General features: G+C 41.7%; 1 protein-coding gene across 1 annotated transcript in view; it reads left to right on the forward strand.

Moving 5' to 3' along the window:
• Positions 1–21,303, forward strand: part of LOC139449510 (LIM domain only protein 7-like) — a 170,381-nt gene that overhangs the window by 127,622 nt on the left and 21,456 nt on the right. Inside the window, exons 10-18 of the mRNA XM_071230934.1 lie at positions 770–890; positions 11,661–11,825; positions 12,067–12,203; positions 12,373–12,519; positions 14,067–14,256; positions 14,609–14,961; positions 15,977–16,015; positions 20,420–20,512; positions 20,792–21,102. Coding sequence (XP_071087035.1) covers positions 770–890; positions 11,661–11,825; positions 12,067–12,203; positions 12,373–12,519; positions 14,067–14,256; positions 14,609–14,961; positions 15,977–16,015; positions 20,420–20,512; positions 20,792–21,102 — 1,556 coding nt within the window. The remainder of the gene's footprint in view (positions 1–769; positions 891–11,660; positions 11,826–12,066; positions 12,204–12,372; positions 12,520–14,066; positions 14,257–14,608; positions 14,962–15,976; positions 16,016–20,419; positions 20,513–20,791; positions 21,103–21,303) is intronic.

Genomic DNA, 21,303 nt, shown 5'->3' on the forward strand with positions numbered 1-21,303 from the left:
TTCCCCACTTGTTATCTCATAGGGAAAATAGGGTGGGTACCTGATAGGTTGGCACTATTCCCCACTTGTTATCTCATAGGGGAAATAGGGTGGGTACCTGATAGGTTGGCACTACCCCCCCCTTGTTATCTCATGGGGGAAATGGGGTGGGTACCTGATAGGTTCTTTAAGAACTGAATAAACTAAGGAGGGGTATTTATCATTTGTAGTATTTCATGCAGTTCTTATCTTATGCCACATGTCTGTCCTTTGTTTTTCGTGAGATTTATTTACAAGAAGATAGTATAGATAAATTTGAATTTATTTGGATGAGTCTAACTTGGACTTGGACCTTATGACATCCCTTCATTACTGTGTGCCTTCTTAGGATATGAGGATCAGGGAAACAGATGTCATGGGTTTGGATCCCAGTTCACCCTGATCATGTTCTGGGTTTATGGACTCGTTTCACCAAAGTGGTAAAAGTCTGAGGCCTGCATCACTTTGGGCTTTACTTCCATTTGACATGCCGTCAAATAACTGCAATACTGTTATAAGCAGCATTAAACCCAACTTCAAATTGTACCGGGAGGAAATGGAAGAAAATAGTTGCTGAAACACTGCCAACTTGACACAACTATAATACTCAAGCATCACCACTGCATCACCCTTTCTTGTTTGTTACAGTTTCAGCAACCATCAAACATGGGGGTATACTTCTTCTGGTTAAGCTGAATGGAAAACAAGTTCTTTGAATGTGAATCATAATAACCTGTTCTTTGTATTGCAGGACTATACAGAGAAAAATATCAAAATTAGTCAGAAACCAAATAGTGAAAAAGGTTTTGGATTTACAATACTTGGAGGAGTAGATACCCAACAGCCAGTGACAGTGCAGAAGATCACACTAGGTACGTAACATGAGTTAGAGGGAAATCTAGCCATAGCATGTCAACATTTACAAATGGAAATATCCAGGTGTTTAACTCACCTGACTTAAAATCCTAGGAGCTTCATGTCGTGGCCTGGTTGTACAGCACGTATTGACCAATCAAGCTGAAGCTTCACATGCTTGTTTCCACCACTGATGACACCTGAGTCTTTTCAAGTGGTTCAAATCTGAATTTTAATATAGCGGTCGTGGTAATCATTGGAAAATCTATTTATGTACCGTACCGAGCCATGTTTTTTTTAAATGGAATAAAATATTAGAAATCTGTAGTTAGGGGTGTGATAAAGTAGATACAATTTATTGATAACAACTTCTTTAATACTGTTAAGTACCGTTGTCAAGCAAGACTGGTATAAGGATCTGTACCTAAACGTCACCTTTACAGTATTAAAGAAGTTGTTATCCATAAATTGTGTCTTCTTTGTCATCCGTCAAGTTCTAAGTAATGCCCATCAAACAATTCATAGAGGAGTGATATTTTGTATTTTGACCTAATCTGAACCTTTGCATTTTCGATTACAATAAAAGCTGAAACTTCTTATGGCCATTACTGTGATGATAGAATGGAGATAAACCTAATGTGTTTTGAAATTTCATGTGGTCCCACTGTAGATTATATAGCTCTTATTTATACATTTGAAACCTCGTGTCAAAGTGCTCGGTTCGATACTGAACTAAGAGGTATATTGGGGATACATCACATTTCAAAACAAAGAAGCTTTGACTCTTAAATATTTGAATAATAATGCTGACAGCAACCTTTTTTAAAGTGTCTGTCTTTGTTGACATTTTAAACATTTGATTACATGTTCGGGTGAGCTACAACGCCTGTGGCACTAGTTTTACTAAGTAAGAATAGAATCACTTTAGCTGAGGGTATTTCCTATATGAATGTCATTAGTGTTGCCACTACTCCACTGTGCTCAATGTGTGGCATTGTCTGGTGGCACTTACTCATTATCTATTTACTCATGTTTGACAACTCCGACGAAACCATAAGTCCCATAATGTTGAAACTTATAGATGGTCACAACAATGGTTTCTCCAAAAGTTATTCATGTCTTAATATTACACAACAGCAGCTTTCATTGAAAATGTCAGCTTTGTCTGTTGCTCAAATTTTTTTGGATGTATCATTGTGAAATTGTATATGCAGTAATTACCTGGTATGCTCAATACAATACTCCTAATGCATTCCTTGTGTGTGTTTAGCTCACCTGCACTTTCAGTACAAGTGAGCTTGTGGTATGGAACCTTGTCAGTAGTCCTTCGTCCAACCATCCATTGTAACCTTTTGTATTGTTTTGATCTCTTGTAAACCACAGGCTGAAACTTTGCATGGATTACCAGGTATGGCATCTCTAAAATCTGTCATGTTTTCTAGCCATTACTGTATGTATTGTTATGAAATTTGTAGTACTAAAGTGTTATTGTGATTTTCCCAGTTATGGCCTGAGACCTTTACGTATACTCAATTTGTCCAGTCATACTGCATTTATCACACTTACTCTTAAACCTGTTATTAGCTCATAACGCTGAAATGTGAATATGATCATAGCATTGGTGTCTTTAAGACCTACTCACAGAATTCTGATTAAATTTCAAACATGACAGCCTTACTAAGTATATCATTTGTGCCAAGTACTGAGTCATTTCAATGTGTTTCTTTAGAAATGACACTGTGATATGCAGAAATTAAATGGTATACCTGATAACACATGGCATTTTGTTGTGTATTGTGACATTTGGCATGTATGCTCATTTAATAAAGTGCAATATTGTGTATGTGCAGTAATTATAATAACTATTTATTGTGAAGGAACTTATGTTGCTTATTCAGCATTGTAAAACCTTGTGGTGTAGTATGATGTTACAGAACCGATAAGGCTAGCAGTGAAAGCTGGTGGCTCTACTGTTGGTTATTTCTTCAGGTGTTACCTTGAACTTTCAAATACCATGTATGTAGTGGTAGATCTAAAATTTGCTACAAGAATTTTTCTCTGATTTTAGACATGACCACCAATGCTGTCATATTGAACAGTTTTTAAGCCATTTCTTGAAGTAGTGTTGTTAAGTTTGATATGCAGTGAGTATTTTTCTCTATATGTTGATGTTTGGCACAGTATTAATGTACTTTTGTGGCTGCAATGTTGCAAATGTAAGTTGGACCTTGTGTTTGGACAATTGTAGTGTAACATTGTGTAATTCAATGCACATGCAGATCGAGAAACATCTCTTACCATTTTACTTTTCTTAGTTTATGAGAGACAGGCTAATATGTCATTACTCAAGATTTGTATAGGTGAGCTACAGTGACTTACATTTTATAACCTGGCAGTCATAAACAATACATAAATCAGATACTGCTACACTATTGGAGGTACACCTACACGTCTGCCAACAAAGGTCAATGTCCATCAACATCAAATGCCATTCTGTTTGATTAATCATGAGCATAGGCCTCATGATTAGCTCTATTTATATAGTTGTTTTGATGAAATATCTATTTGACACATTGTTGACTGGCTACAGCTGTTGTGTCATACATCAATAAATAGACTTAGTGTTCTGTTCATTTCCACAGATAGTGGCCCAGGTGTGTATTATCTATTTATTAGTAGAATGTGTGCAGTTACAATTTCCTGTTTCACACTTAAGAATATTTTGCAGTTTTCCGACTAGCAATTTCTTTCTCTAACACAACATCATGTCGCCCCATTGTGTCCCAGGCGTTGTCCCTGTCACACACAGGAGTCTGGATTGCAAATGTCCAGGCAGATTAGCAGACTTCTTGTTCACATTGGTTTACTAATTCACCAACTGATCATGGAAACACTTATGATTTTTAGAACAATCTTTTCTTTCTTCATGCTGAGTCTGTTTACTGTCAAAAACGGACAATAGAGGAAAAGAAGTCACCCTTTGACTAAAACATCTTTTCTTCTCTTAAGAAAACCATGGTTGTGTAATGGCATGATGTGTAGTCCCATCATCTCCCTGTCCTGCCATCTGTCCTATATGTCATCTCAAACAGAGACTCATTCAAATTTTTCCACATGTGAAAACTAACCTGTAGCATACCACAGTGTTATACTTTTCAATATGTTTATTTTACATATATAATGTTAAAGCAACAATTTAAATAAACAAGATGTAAGAATATTTCATTGAAGGATTAACTGAAAAAATTACACACTCAATCCTTAAAATCAAATTCGACAACAAAAATGTGTTATCAACAATGGTTTATCAAAATCAATTATATAAATCAAAACAAACAGCTATGATGAGATTGATCCACATTCCAGGTGTAGGAATACATACTGTGGTGTGACATGAATCAAATTTAAGTTTAGTTTTCTGAGAACTGGAAGATATACATGTAGTCAGAGAATTATGAGTTAGAAATGAAATCTGATGACATGAAGTTTGTGGAACTGAGATGCCGGTGTTTGAGCAGTGAGTGTGGAAGATTGCGGTACATGTATTTATTTGTTGGTATGTGGGAAACCGAAATATAGCAATAAGGAGTCACTAGGCCTGATAACTTTATGATGATACAGGTGTGCAGAATGGGAATTCATGCAACTGTAACAATTCTTGGAATTCCCTGACATTCCGTACGTAGTGATGAAAGTACTCTGCTTCCATGGGCCCATTTTTTTTATAAACATTGGGAGATGGAAGCAATAACATGTGACCAATTCATCAAATCGGGATGCCGGAGTTACAATTAACATAACAAAAGTTTGATTATTCCTGTGACAAAAATTTCTTCTGATTATTGTGTTCAAATTCTTTTGAGTTATGATACTGGGTATTTTTTAACTCAATCACCTGTAGATGACAGGAGCAGTATGGACAGCTAAATGTAGGTGTGTATATAGAATGAAAGTTTTAACAATATTACAGTGTTCAAGCTGAAACTTTCTCTAGATGGTAATAATTACTTTTATGTGCTACCACCTACACTTTCTGTTGCAGAAATTAGAATATCTTAAATCTCAGAAACTGCTTTACCAATACTCCTGGTGATGGTTTACATAAGTGTTTGTTACCACATAATAAGAATAAGACACTGAGATAAGTCTGTCCTCTCACATCAACCAGAACACATTACACAGCCACACCTTCATTACAGTGTGGCCAAAGAATCACAACATAACATAAGGCTCATTTGGTGAGCTACAGTGCCTAGGCGCTATTCTATGGACTCTGTGTCTCTTCAGGGAAATATGCAATGTCTCCATATTATGATCCACTTTGCATTTCCAGAGATATGATAAAGTGGAGACAATCACGAGATAAACCTACTGAGTTTTGAAATTTGAGGTCATCCATAACTCTTAAATTTTAAACTTATCCTATGTCACACAATGCATACCTTTCCTCCTCGATCCTATGTGGAAACAAGCTTGAACTTTGTTTCCAGCTTTTATAAACAAAAACATTCATTCGTACACACCCCGGCATCTCTATGGTTACGACCAACAAATGCGTCAATTACATGCTCTCATGCACAATGGTACAATGACCACATACGTCTCTCTATCAACTCATTCTATTTCAATTTTTTTTCGGTAAATTATTGAGGTTTGAGACATCTACAACATTGGGAAGAAGGACAAACTCGGTACGGCTTGTGCCAACGCACATATTCAACATCAGACCCGCACAAATTTTGCTGTGATTGTTGTGGCTAGTTTACTTTGGAATGTCATTCCTTAGAAGATTCTGCTTCCTGTGACTACGTCCAGAGTTGCCGCAGATTAATGCTAGACAGCAGATCTAAGACTGAAGACTGGCAAATCATCGTCGAAGAAAACGCAAGTCTCATAGTCAAATCATTTAGAAGAGTCCATATTCTCAATTACAGATGACACTGTCTAGTTTTTTAATGAAAGTTGTTTCCTACCTTATGGGGCATGGGTGGCCCAGTCGTCTAAGGCGCCGCCAATTGCTGTGCAGAGTTACGTCCCTTGGGCACACCAGAAGCCCATGATTGTGGGTTCGAATCCTGTTTTCGCCCCGATTATGATTCTAGGTTTGTTTGACAGACTTCATGGACATTGTTTCATCTTGGAGGATACCGGCTCTCATGGGATGCCGGCCCTGGTAACATCCCCCATGACTATTGGTGATGCCATGGAGGATCTTGACCTAACAGCTGGACAGCTGTACACTACCACTTGTGTCAACAATTTCATCGGTAACAGATGCACTTTCCGCGTCCCTTTCCAGTCACTCTCAGAATGATGTCTTTGTCAGAGGAGTTGTACTCCTTATCCAGGATAAACTTACAAACATTCTAGTCTTCTCGCCCATCACGCTGGTTCTGTGACAGCCTTTCGCCACAATGGCATCCTCCAGCATTGCTCTTCGGATGATCAGTTTAAGGCTAAACTCTGTCAACAACCATGCGCTGCACATACTCTTCATCTGTGCTATCGAACTGGTCGACGAGAGGTACAGAAGGACACAGAAGGTCTCCAAGTGACTGTCCTGTGACTCCAGAAATGCCAACTAGAAGATCGAGAGGAGAAGGAATGTAACCATCCACAGTTAACTTGATCCAAGGGCTCCGCAGAGTCTTCCAGAGTACCGATCCCGTGGGAGGGAGTCAATGCATACATATTTTGCCCAATTCTTCCCCAGGTCCAACAGAAGGTAGAAGCCACCAGTCTCCGATCTCTGACTTTGGTCGCGTCCTATTGGCCCCCACACAAAAGGCAACTCCAAGCGGGTAGCGAAGACTATCACTGCAGCTCATCACTCATAATTTACGACTACAAGTGCACAGCATTACAGAAATCTTGTTGCGCTTGTGACATTTCCTCTCCTACCTCGGCTTCACGTGCGATCGACATGTAAGCTTAAGGGCTCCACTCTGGCCATCTACTTAGCAGCAATTAACATTATTGCTATTACTTCCAGTGCAAAAGTCTCCAATGTTGTGGAACTCCAGTCGCTCATCTGCCCCTGCAAGCTAGCAGACTGATCCCCAACGCGATCCTGCAACACCTGACTTCCAATGTTTATGAGCCACTGATGGATAAGGATTTTGATTTCATCACCTCCAGTTAGTGAGATACATGCTCTAGGAAGGGCGGTCCTAGGCCTTTGTTAGGAATTCCTAGCAAAGAATCAACTTCCAGACCAACCTGATCAGTGATTTATGATTTCCCCGCACCCGTCGATCTTGGGATGACCAGGAAGATCTCTCCCTCTTTCAACTTCAGGCGCGTCATCTCTAATTGACTCCTCCTTTGACTAATAGAATTTCATGGAAGGGACTCTCTTATTGGCTCTGCTCCATCATCCTTCTAGTGGAAACATTTGCTGGACTGCCATTGCCTGCAAGGACCAACCCGCACGAAACACCATGGTCTTACACAGGAATTGCACCCTCTCAGCCATCATGGAAGGGTGCTCCTGGAAGTCAGAGACAAGGTTTTCGCCTCTCATTACCTTCACCTCTCATTACCTTCGCGATATCTCAGTCACGGATATACAAGGTCTCCACAAGTTCGGCTCTTTGATCTTGGCGCAACAACTGTTACAGTTCAATAAACGCAGATGAAAAACATTATGTACACATGGTTCTCACTCTGTCTTAAGATGGTATATATGCATAATAATTATTGGTGTTGAATGTTTTATTGATTATTCTGGTTTCCCAGAGGATTAACATGCCTGAAGAGACTATTAAGTCTGCAACATTGAACTTCCACCACATCGCATTACTAAAACTAGAACGGTGTCCCAAAACATTATTCCGCTCACCACTGCCTCGAGTGTTTGTGATGCAGGATATTGGTTCAAAGATCCTCTTGTGGATAATGTTGATCATTCCTCTTCACATCCTGGATGGCTCATGCACTTGAATTTGTTTGAAGAATCGATACTGGTAGAAAAAAACAGGGTCGATTAAAGTTCTCAGGTGTTTTATCTATGTGTTTACAGCTACATCATTCTATGAATAACAACATACATGAAAACACATTCGGTATGTATTCCCGATCTCATGCTTTTTCTTTCGATTAACATATCGGGATCGTCAACATGGATTGATTGTGGGTTTTTTTTCACTCACAAATTCATCCAGCTATTTGTGTATTCTCATGGTTCTAGTCTATACTGGCTAGGGTATCTGCGGCCCACCATCAAGCCATGGCATTAAATGCATAGTGTGAGAAGAAAGAAGATATGCATAGTGTGAGATTTTAATTTGGAACCAAGTGCTTTAGCAACATTCAGTGAGCAGCAGGCAATGTTGGATTGTAGAAGTATTGCAGCATAGTGACGTTGTGTGACACACTTGCACAGAAGCAGCAGGCAATGTTGGATTGTAGAAGCATTGCAGCATAGTGACGTAGTGTGACACACTTGCACAGAAGCAGCAGGCAATGTTGGATTGTAGAAGTATTGCAGCATACTGACGTAGTGTGACACACTTGCACAGAAGCAGCAGGCAATGTTGGATTGTAGAAGCATTGCAGCATAGTGACGTAGTGTGACACACTTGCACAGAAGCAGCAGGCAATGTTGGATTGTAGAAGTATTGCAGCATAGTGACGTAGTGTGACACACTTGCACAGAAGCAGCAGGCAATGTTGGATTGTAGAAGTATTGCAGCATACTGACGTAGTGTGACACACTTGCACAGAAACAGCAGGCAATGTTGGATTGTAGAAGTATTGCAGCATACTGAGGTAGTGTGACACACTTGCACAGAAGCAGCAGGCAATGTTGGATTGTAGAAGTATTGCAGCATACTGAGGTAGTGTGACACACTTGCACAGAAGCAGCAGGCAATGTTGGATTGTAGAAGTATTGCAGCATACTGAGGTAGTGTGACACACTTGCACAGAAGCAGCAGGCAATGTTGGATTGTAGAAGTATTGCAGCATAGTGACGTAGTGTGACACACTTGCACAGAAGCAGCAGGCATTGCTTTGTGCATATGCAAAATAAAGGTCATCATTGGACTTAAATGATATTTAAATAGGGTCACTGGTTCTATATCTGATGGTGTGAACAGGAAGCAAAGACAAGAGAGTAGAACTAAAGAATCACTTTAATGCAATTGTTAAACAAAATCATTTGAAAATCAGTATTGAATACCATGATAACATAAGCACTTTTAAGCTGTTTTTGGTTAATTGTGTCCTTAATTAAAAAATAAATGAGTTCTTAGTCTGAAATGAGAAGGTTACATCCAACTCATATGAAGTAGGGGATTGAATTAGGCATACTTGGTATCAGTATTTGATCAAATGTAGCGTACACTCATGTAATATTTAACATGTGACATGCTTGTGAGTTGTGGAACACATGGTTCCTACATCGGATAGCCACAACTGTGCACAGGATTAGGTTCAAGTCAGTTTCAATGCCTACATTTCAAGAAAACATAAACCCAAAGAAAGATATGAGCAATCCTGGACCCACAGAGTAAGACGTGTTGGCAGAGGGTATTCTCATCATGACTTGTCTTTTTAGCCTTGAAAACATTCATATCTTTTAAGCATCTCTTTATCCTACCTATTTTCAGAAATGTTTTATTATATCAAAATGTAGATATAAAACTTACATGCACAATCCTAACATGTTTCCACCACAAAGTGAAATGTTTCCAGCACTTCTTTTGCTGTTCTTTGATTTAAAATACTAACTATAGAATTTCTGATGACTGCACATGAGCATGTTTGAAGTGAATGGTAAGAGTGTGGCACAATGGCATCCTCAGCCTTCAGACTTGCATGCAGCTTCTCCTGTCTCCCAGTTGAAGATCACCGAATAATCAAATTCTAGCTCTTTCCTGTTGGTTGCCTGGGGTAGAACCCCTTAACATTATATGAATGTCAATATAAAACTGAAAATACTTTCATGTCTGAACATTTTAACAACTCCTAGATCAAATGTTTTGGTTTCTAAAAGTGACTCTTTCTGATGTGTATGTGAGAACAACCTGAAAGGCGACAGATGACTATCATGTGGGAGCTTGTTAACATGTTGGTGTGTCAGATGTAATTTTGAGCTTGTAAACATGTTGGTGTGTCAGATGTAATGGGAGCTTGTTAACATGTTGGTGTGTCAGATGTACTTTGGAGCTTGTTAACATGTTGGTGTGTCAGATTTACTTTGGAGCTTGTTAACATGTTGGTGTGTCAGATGTAATTTGGACCTTGTTACCATGTTGGTGTGTCAGATATAATTTGGAGCTTGTTAACATGTTGGTGTGTCAGATGTAATTTGGAGCTTGTTACCATGTTGGTGTGTCAGATGTAATTTGGAGCTTGTTAACATGTTGGTGTGTCAGATGCAATGGGAGCTTGTTACCATGTTGGTGTGTCAGATGTAATTTTGAGCTTGTTAACATGTTGGTGTGTCAGATGCAATGGGAGCTTGTTAACATGTTGGTGTGTCAGATGTAATTTTGAGCTTGTTAACATGTTGGTGTGTCAGATGCAATGGGAGCTTGTCAACATGTTGGTGTGTCAGATGTACTTTGGAGCTTGTTAACATGTTGGTGTGTCAGATGTACTTTGGAGCTTGTTAACATGTTGGTGTGTCAGATGCAATGGGAGCTTGTTAACATGTTGGTGTGTCAGATGTACTTTGGAGCTTGTAAACATGTTGGTGTGTCAGATGTACTTTGGAGCTTGTTAACATGTTGGTGTGTCAGATGCAATGGGAGCTTGTTAACATGTTGGTGTGTCAGATTTACTTTGGAGCTTAACATGTTGGTGTGTCAGATGTACTTTGGAGCTTGTAAACATGTTGGTGTGTCAGATGTACTTTGGAGCTTGTTAACATGTTGGTGTGTCAGATGTAATTTGGAGCTTGTTACCATGTTGGTGTGTCAGATGTAATTTGGAGCTTGTTAACATGTTGGTGTGTCAGATGCAATGGGAGCTTGTTAACATGTTGGTATGTCAGATGTACTTTGGAGCTTGTAAACATGTTGGTGTGTCAGATGTACTTTGGAGCTTGTTAACATGTTGGTGTGTCAGATGTAATTTTGAGCTTGTTAACATGTTGGTGTGTCAGATGTACTTTGGAGCTTGTTAACATGTTGGTGTGTCAGATGTAATTTTGAGCTTGTTAACATGTTGGTGTGTCAGATGCAATGTCTGTTTCTGCTCATACTTCCATCTCCTATGTGCAACTGGGACATTCATACTGAGTTGCCCGCCACTCAGTCTTGCAGCTCAGTTTGTGGTGGCCATTTTAGCTGGCTTGAAAAAGCCAGTATCATATTTCTAAACAAGAACAAATTATGACATGTCAATTTCTAGGCTTAATCAGAACAGCAAGAGAAAAGAGTTTGATTGTGTGTAGTGGCCCGCCGGCATGCAGTGACTGCAGCATTACTCCCTCATCCTTCTTAGTTTGACGTGCCAGTGAAATGTATTTTCTTTCATGTAATGATTTGTCTTGTATTTGAATTGGCATGTTTTTATGCAGTAAACACTCCTCATCTTTTAAGAGATGTAGTTTGATAATCCAGATTGTTAGGAATGTGTTGTAATTGTATGAGGACCAGACCTGGAACCACAGGAATACATAAATAGGTGATGATTGTCTGTCAGGTAGGAGTGGTTCACTTAATATCTAACCTCCATCTTTCCTTACATGTGTTCCTTACCATGTATGTACACACCTGCAGGCCACATGTCACTGCACAAATGTACTTTACTGACAGTGTGGATTGTCTCCCTTACAGGAAGTGCAGCTGATGTGTGTGAGGTTTTGGCCAGGGATGAGATCCTGTCCATCAACAAATGTGATATTTCCAGCCGGACCAATGTTGAGGTGTCCCAGCTGATTCAAGGTGCAGTCAAGACAGGCCAGCTGGAGCTCAGGGTGAAGCGCTTCCTTGGGAGCAATGGTAAACATGCAGCACAATTCTTTGCATGCGCTACTTTTGCTTTTGTCAGATAATGCATGACCAAATGTTTCAGTTTTCGATATTTTAGTTTCAGAGAAGTACTCTAGAAACACTAAATTTCAATAACAATAACTAGAATGAACACTGTGATGTGGATACTTAGTCTTGATACATTCTGTACTTTATGAACCCTCTATACAAACAAATTTTTAATGTTTGAACATGCCTTTTACTGTTTCAGATGAAGAAGATGAATTTTTATCTAGTGATGATGAGTTTGAGTCGATGGAGCGATCCCGGAGTAGCGCAGTCCATGGAGAGGACCCCAAACATGAGGGTAACACCTCCTACGACAGCAGAGACTCAACAACATCTCAGGTACACAAACACAGACCAGATAATTTTTTTGTTGTTATCTCTATGCCTCTATTGCATGTAATTAGTTACAAGGTCAGTCTTTCCCCTATCTGTCATCATTTTCAGAAATGCTCACAAGTGATTATGATTTTTCTCATTAGCGTGAACATGATTGATTTACACATTACAGGAAGATTTCCGTGCAGCAGTGAACAAGAACCCAGTGGCCAGTGCTCTAGATGAGGAGAGACAGTGGATCATGGACCAGCTGGACTATGGACACCCCACACCACAGGATGAGGTGCAGGAACCAACAGCCAGACACCATGTATACAAGGTAGGGGATAGAGGGTCAGATACGCGCCATCTGTGCAAGGTAGAGGATAGAGGGGTCAGATAGACACCATCTGTGCAAGGTAGGGAATAAAGGGGGTCAGATAGACACCATCTGTGCAAGGTAGGGAATAAAGGGGGTCAGATAGACACCATCTGTACAAGGTAGGGGATAGAGGGTCAGATACGCGCCATCTGTACAAGGTAGGGAATAGAGGGTCAGATAGATACCATTTGTACAAGGTAGAGGATAGAGGGGTCAGATAGACACCATCTGTGCAAGGTAGGGAATAAAGGGGGTCAGATAGACACCATCTGTGAAAAGAAGGGGATAGAGGGGTCAGATAGGCACCATCTGTACAAGGTAGGGAATAGAGGGGTCAGATAGACGTCATCTGTACAAGGTAGGGAAAAAAAAGGGTAAGCTAGACACCATCTGTGAAAGGAAGGGGTTAGAGGGGTCAGATAGGCACCATCTGTACAAGGTAGGGGATAGAGGGTCAGATAGACGTCATCTTACAAGGTAGGGGATTGAGGGGTCAGATAGACGTCATCTGTACAAGGTAGGGGATAGAGGGTCAGATAGGCGTCATCTTACAAGGTAGGGGATTGAGGGGTCAGATAGACGTCATCTGTACAAGGTAGGGAAAAAAAAGGGTAAGATAGACACCATCTGTGAAAGGAAGGGGTTAGAGGGGTCAGATAGGCACCATCTGTACAAGGTAGGGGATAGAGGGTCAGATAGGCGTCATCTTACAAGGTAGGGGATTGAGGGGTCAGATAGACGTCATCTGTACAAGGTAGGGAAAAAAGAGGGTCAGATAGACACCATCTGTGAAAGGAAGGGGATAGAGGGGTCAGATAGGCACCATCTGTACAAGGTAGGGGATAGAGGGTCAGATAGGCGTCATCTTACAAGGTAGGGAATAGAGGGTCAGATAGACACCATCTGTACAAAGCCGAGAATAGAGGGTCAGATACGCAACATCTGTACAAGGTAGGGGATTGAGCGGTCAGATATATGTCATCTGTACAAGGTAGGGAATAGAGGGTCAGATAGGCATCATCTGTACAAAGTAGGGAATAGAGGGTCAGATAGACATCATCTGTACAAGGTAGGGAATATAGGGGGTCAGATAGACACCATCTGTGAAAGGAAGGGAAAAGAGGGGTCAGATAGGCACCATCTGTACAAGGTAGGGGATAGAGGGTCAGATAAGCACCATCTGTACAAGGTAGGGAATAGAGGGTCAGATAGACACCATCTGTACAAGGTAGGGGATAGAGGGGTCAGATAGATGTCATCCGTAGTATTGTGGGGAGATAACACATCAGACAAATATTCCTCCAGTAACTTCCACAGCTCTGCCCTTGTCACCAGTTACTGTTTTGAATGTTTTGATGGTAATTGGACATCCAGTAAATATATTTCAAACAAACTGGTTTTAGTTTTAACTCTCAGTCATTCCAGCAATAGTTCAGTCTCTTTGGCCACAGATCCCCAGGATACTAATTGTGGAAGTTTTCAACATAGTGTACTGTCTTTGTCAGGAGCAAGAGCGTGAGAGTTTTGAGCCCATCCATCAGGAGTCCTCCAGCCCAAGCCAGCTGGCCTCTGAGCCATACACCAGCCCCAACAGAGCAGAGGAGGTCCTGACCCGACCCACCATCACAATGAGACGCGAGACGGGGACACGGGGGAGTGGACAAACAACCCCGGACCCCAGGCCTGCAGCCGAATGTAGGTGCACAACACATGCAGACATGGGAGTAAGGCTGTATATTATTTTGCCCTTATTGAAGATGCATGTGCTTCACAAGTGAAGAGAATTATTTACTGGGACAATTTTGATCTCACTGACCTCTTCAGCAGTCACCACCCTGCTCCCTTTATGATGAGCACAACAGGTAAATGACTGATGGGATTTAACCTGATGACTATAAGTATTTAGTTTACAGTACATTGATGCCCAATGGCTAACCCTTTGTAAGTGTCAATTAGGGGAATTAGAAGAATACACTATTTCATGCATTCTAGCAGCTATATTTGCATTAGATGAATGATGTACTGAAATTGTTTTTGTCCTTGACAGTTGACACCCACTATGAGATGGAGAAACGAAGCCAGCATCAGGCGGGGCCACATGGTGCTGGGGCAGATGATGTTGGTCCACCAGCAATCTTGAGGAAGTGGCAGAGACAGAGACCACAATCAGAGTACACCTTTGAGAGAGAGAAATCACCTGACAAGCGCCTCAGTTCTACATTGCCATGGATGGAAAACAAATTGGCAGCAAATGATCCCAAGGATGATCTAGTTCTGGAGAGAACAGTGAGGGACTATGCATCCTCACAGCCAGAACCACCGGTCCCATCACCACGGCGACGATTTGAAGACCACAAAAAGCAAGAAGAGTGGAACCAGAAGCAGGAAGACTTGAGACAGGTTGGACACACACAACACTTAACTGGATCCTGCCTTTGCATGATGTGTTGACCTATTGCATTAATTGTTTGTGAATCAGGCGATTATTATTTTATGTGTTGGATCACGGTTCTGTCGACCCTATTTTGTTCAAAATTATTTTGAGATGACTCATTGTTTATGATGATCAATTTGACATTAATATTTTGCAAAATGTTCAGTCAAAGGGTTTTAGCGAAATGCCTAACAAATATAGAGTTATGTCCAGTGTTTTTGATATACAGACTTTGCCAAAATTAACTCCTTTTGTCTTGTGAGCAAAAACGAAGGTTCCAGCAGATGATTGCGCTGAAGATGGCATATTAAGAATTTGTCCTAACATCGGTGCCAGAGCTAATCAACATGGCATGGTGTCAGGTTTTTTAATTCTATCCTCTGACTTCTGTCTTTGACAATACAAATCCTTGATCCAACAAATAGAAACAAATCGCCTGAGAAAGCATGTAAATACATTTGTTTAGTAGAGGTAGTGTTTTTGGTTGTTTCCCATGTTCCCTAAAAAATCTCACACAGGAAATCCAAGGGAGGTATTTGATTATTATGATCCTGATACTGCCCCTTAGTTGCTGTGTTTCAAGCATGCCCATGTTTGCAGTAGCCTTGTTTTAGTGTTTGTTCCTATTGAAAGCTAACCCCAACACCCGGCCTGATGCGAGCATGTACCATTTTGGGGTAACTTCCCCTGACTGGAAAGCCATTTGGGTGTTGAGTGCGTGGCAGATGTTCGCACAAGTCACAGCAGAGAGGTTATTTCTGTTTGAATGTCAATGTAAATGTGTTGTTGATTTCTCTGCTGTGAACTCTGACCTAGGTGACACTGTGGTCCTAGCTCTGCAACTATCAATCATGACAAATGCAATATTCTATTGTCACAGTTTCGGAGTTACCAACCAGTTGCAGTGCTATGATGACTGTAGTCTTTACTAATGACTGGCTTGTGGGAATGAGTTTGTACTAACCTCCTGTTATTTTGCAGCAGCCTGACTCCAACCAGAGAGAGGTGGAAGTCACAAAGGTAAACTCTTGGACATTGGACCAAATAAACAAAAAACATGTATAAACCAGGGGTCCGGAAACCGTCATATGCGCCGGACATGTCCGATTGGGAATCTCAAATGTCCGGTTTAAAATATTGCTTACCGGACATTTAAATTTTTCTGTCCGGACATTTTAAAAAGTATTGTCCGGACATTCTTAAATTTTGACCGGACATGATCAACAGTTAGGACTGAGCAATTTCTGTCTGCAGTTGTAACACAAAGAAGATTATCTACACTGACAAGCTTTGTTTGTTTTGATTGCTGTAAATACATCGTACTTAGAATGATAGTCCAATCGGTCAATCACTGTAATAGGCAATAAACTGAGTTGACACTGATTAATCGAGGATTTATTACTGAGAACATCTTGTTAATTTGAGTAAAGTGTGTTTACAACTGTACATAAATACCTTGCATCATCGATGTACCTCATTATCCTCACAATGCTATGATACGTAACCTCAGACAAGAAGCGAAAGCGTGACGACAGCCAGTCGACCGATGCAGATCAGTCGAGCGGATCTGCCAAACCCTCAAAGTCTGAATGATCATTTTGTAAGTCGTGGCTAACGACTTTCACTTGGTTGACATACAACGAGGATTTGCAGATTTTATTGTTTTCAGTAGCTAGTCGTATATTGAATCTTGATTGACCGCCATTTTGCTTTCTGTGACGATCGATATCAATTTTTTTTATGGTCAATAATTAAGTACAGATGAAAAAGTATTCAAATAACTATTGCTATCAACGATAGTTTAGGATTTAGGATTATATTATCTGTCTTGTTTTTAAATAATCTTTAGTTTAAAAAAAACATTTCCCATAAGGTCACGTGATAACCAAATATGGGATAATAGTCCCGATCCAAATGTTACAACGCGTACACTTGAGCAGACACATGAATATTAATTAAACCGTTCACAACGTTGACAGATCGTTATTATAACAGAAACAAACGTATGTGTTCCATATATATCTAAAATGATATTATTTGTTATTAATTGTCCGGTGAATTAAACAATTTAAATTGAAACAATTCATAATTCATCATATTATGAATACGTAACAACTTGTAATTTGTGTGTAAAAAGTCGTACTAAAACACACTGTTTGAAGGGGGCGTGGCATAAATGTAAATGTCCGATTGGGATTTTAAATTTTCCGGACCCCTGGTATAAACAGGAAATAGTATTAAGCTAGATATATGTTGGTGATTCTCAAATGTTTTACATAAGGAACTGAGAAATCATTCATCTAACCAGTACAGGGAATTAGCTGTGTGTTTGTTGGGATGGGCCCGGCTAGGCTAGAGGATCACAAATACAGGGAATTAGCAGTGTGTTGGGATGGGCCCGGCTAGTCTAGAGGATCACACATACAGGGAATTAGCTGTGTGTTTGTTGGGATGGGCCCGGCTAGTCTAGAGGATCACAAATACAGGGAATTAGCTGTGTGTTGGGATGGGCCCGGCTAGTCTAGAGGATCACACATACAGGGAATTAGCTGTGTGTTGGGATGGGCCCAGCTAGTCTAGAGGATCACAGATACAGGGAATTAGCTGTGTGTTGGGATGGGCCCGGCTAGTCTAGAGAATCACACATACAGGGAATTAGCTGTGTGTTGGGATGGGCCCAGCTAGGCTAGAGGATCACAAATACAGGGAATTAGCTGTGTGTTGGGATGGGCCCGGCTAGTCTAGAGGATCACAAATACAGGGAATTAGCTGTGTGTGTGTTGGGATGGGCCCAGCTAGTCTAGAGGATCACACATACAGGGAATTAGCTGTGTGTTGGGATGGGCCCGGCTAGTCTAGAGGATCACACATACAGGGAATTAGCTGTGTGTGTGTTGGGATGGGCCCGGCTAGTCTAGAGGATCACACATACAGGGAATTAGCTGTGTGTGTGTTGGGATGGGCCCGGCTAGTCTAGAGGATCACACATACAGGGAATTAGCTGTGTGTGTGTTGGGATGGGCCCGGCTAGTCTAGAGGATCACAGATACAGGGAATTAGCTGTGTGTTGGGATGGGCCCACCTAGGCTAGAGGATCACAAATACAGGGAATTAGCTGTGTGTGTGTTGGGATGGGCCCACGTAGGCTAGAGGATCACACATACAGGGAATTAGCTGTGTGTGTGTTGGGATGGGCCCACCTAGGCTAGAGGATCACAAATACAGGGAATTAGCTGTGTGTGTGTTGGGATGGGCCCACGTAGGCTAGAGGATCACACATACAGGGAATTAGCTGTGTGTGTGTTGGGATGGGCCCAGCTAGTCTAGAGGATCACAGATACATGGAATTAGCTTTGTGTTGGGATGGGCCCAGCTAGACTAGAGGATCACACATACAGGGAATTAGCTTTGTGTTGGGATGGGCCCGGCTAGTCTAGAGGATCACACATACAGGGAATTAGCTGTGTGTGTGTTGGGATGGGCCTGGCTAGTCTAGAGGATCACACATACAGGGAATTAGCTGTGTGTGTGTTGGGATGGGCCCGGCTAGTCTAGAGGATCACACATACAGGGAATTAGCTGTGTGTTTGTTGGGATGGGCCCGGCTAGTCTAGAGGATCACACATACAGGGAATTAGCTGTGTGTTTGTTGGGATGGGCCCGGCTAGTCTAGAGGATCACAAATACAGGGAATTAGCTGTGTGTTGGGATGGGCCCAGCTAGGCTAGAGGATCACACATACAGGGAATTAGCTGTGTGTTTGTTGGGATGGGCCTGGCTAGTCTAGAGGATCACACATACAGGGAATTAGCTGTGTGTGTGTTGGGATGGGCCTGGCTAGTCTAGAGGATCACACATACAGGGAATTAGCTGTGTGTTTGTTGGGATGGGCCCGGCTAGTCTAGAGGATCACAAATACAGGGAATTAGCTGTGTGTTGGGATGGGCCCGGCTAGTCTAGAGGATCACACATACAGGGAATTAGCTGTGTGTTGGGATGGGCCCAGCTAGTCTAGAGGATCACAGATACAGGGAATTAGCTGTGTGTTGGGATGGGCCCGGCTAGTCTAGAGAATCACACATACAGGGAATTAGCTGTGTGTGTGTTGGGATGGGCCCAGCTAGTCTAGAGGATCAAACATACATGGAATTAGCTGTGTGTGTGTTGGGATGGGCCCAGCTAGTCTAGAGGATCAAACATACATGGAATTAGCTGTGTGTGTGTTGGGATGGGCCCAGCTAGTCTAGAGGATCAAACATACATGGAATTAGCTGTGTGTGTGTTGGGATGGGCCCAGCTAGTCTAGAGGATCAAACATACATGGAATTAGCTGTGTGTTGGGATGGGCCCGGCTAGTCTAGAGGATCACACATACAGGGAATTAGCTGTGTGTTGGGATGGGCCCACCTAGGCTAGAGGATCACACATACAGGGAATTAGCTTTGTGTGTGTTGGGATGGGCCCGGCTAGTCTAGAGGATCAAACATACATGGAATTAGCTGTGTGTGTGTTGGGATGGGCCCAGCTAGACTAGAGGATCACACATACAGGGAATTAGCTGTGTGTGTGTTGGGATGGGCCCGGCTAGTCTAGAGGATCACACATACAGGGAATTAGCTGTGTGTGTGTTGGGATGGGCCCACGTAGGCTAGAGGATCACACATACAGGGAATTAGCTGTGTGTGTGTTGGGATGGGCCCGGCTAGTCTAGAGGATCACACATACAGGGAATTAGCTGTGTGTTTGTTGGGATGGGCCCGGCTAGTCTAGAGGATCACACATACAGGGAATTAGCTGTGTGTTGGGATGGGCCCAGCTAGACTAGAGAATCACACATACAGGGAATTAGCAGTGTGTTGGGATGGGCCCAGCTAGTCTAGAGAATCACACATACAGGGAATTAGCTGTGTGTTGGGATGGGCCCAGCTAGACTAGAGGATCACAAATACAGGGAATTAGCAGTGTGTTGGGATGGGCCCAGCTAGTCTAGAGGATCACACATACAGGGAATTAGCTTTGTGTGTGTTGGGATGGGCCCGGCTAGTCTAGAGGATCAAACATACATGGAATTAGCTGTGTGTGTGTTGGGATGGGCCTGGTTAGGCTAGAGAATCACACATACAGGGAATTAGCTGGGGGGGGGGGTGTAAAATAATAAGAATTGTGCAGAATCGATAAATGGTGAATTCCAACAACTTGATCTAAGGATAATCAAGGAACTATTTCTTTCTGTAAATGTAATTCAAGTAAAATATAACAAAACTACCAGATGTGTGTAGTCATAATTAGAATTATGTGTTTCATTGGCATTTAAAGATAATGTGACCACTAAGGTTGCAGGACCTGAAGAGAAGCTGTATAGGGTTCGTGATGTATCTGTACTGTCCTGCTGTTGCCATGATGGTATGTCATGTTTTCCTTCAGGAGATATTTGCTGCCTCCCAGACAACCCTGCAGCAGGAATATGAGAGTGACATCAGACGAGCCCAGGAAATTGCTAAGCAGCGGGAAGAACAGGTAAACATTTGCCAAACATTCATCTCCCTTTCAGTCATTTCAGTTACAGTTTACCGGGTGATTTATTTGATTGCTGTTTGTTATATAATATAAAACCATGCTTTACTTAGTTTAAACAACCTTAAACCTAGACTTCGAGATGGTTTCATGACATACCTAATATATGTAGCTATGTTGACATATTTCCTATTAAACCAAAGTACTTGCTGGCCTTCTTATCTTCTGTCTGGGTGGTCATGTGATTCCAGTCTGTGAGTGACTCTCTTGTGTGTGGTCTAGGAGCAGCAGATGTTGGAGCCAGAATTGCGGCGGATGCGAGTTACGGAGGAGCGGAGACAAGAGCGCAGGATGCGACAGCAGCAGTTACAGCAGTCAGCAGCGGAAACGAGTCCGGAGTACGTGCTGCGACACCCAGAGGACACTGTTCAGCCCTTCCAGCTCTATGAGCAGAACAGCAATACTGCTGACTCAGTGCCTGATGAAAAAACTAGGTCTACCATGTCATTCCAAATACAAGGTCAAGGGCAATCCCAGGGTCAAGGTCATCCAGGTGTGTTAGTGATTGACCCAAGGAACAGAGGTGATGAAGAGTGAGTATCTTATGCAAGTTATTGGACCAGTAATGGGAAGGAATGCATAGCATATATAGTTTTCCAATATTGTCTTTGATGACATTGTAATGTATCTGGTCAGTGTTCAGCATTTCATCCTTTAGTGAGTTTTTGGTTGGATGAAATCCATATATTGATGTGATGATTTAGTGGAGAATACTTATGATTTATGTTATAGAT

The sequence above is a fragment of the Haliotis cracherodii genome, unplaced genomic scaffold (genome assembly GCF_022045235.1).
Source record: "Haliotis cracherodii isolate W230 unplaced genomic scaffold, xgHalCrac1.p SCAF_8, whole genome shotgun sequence".
NCBI classification, from domain to species: domain Eukaryota; kingdom Metazoa; phylum Mollusca; class Gastropoda; order Lepetellida; family Haliotidae; genus Haliotis; species Haliotis cracherodii.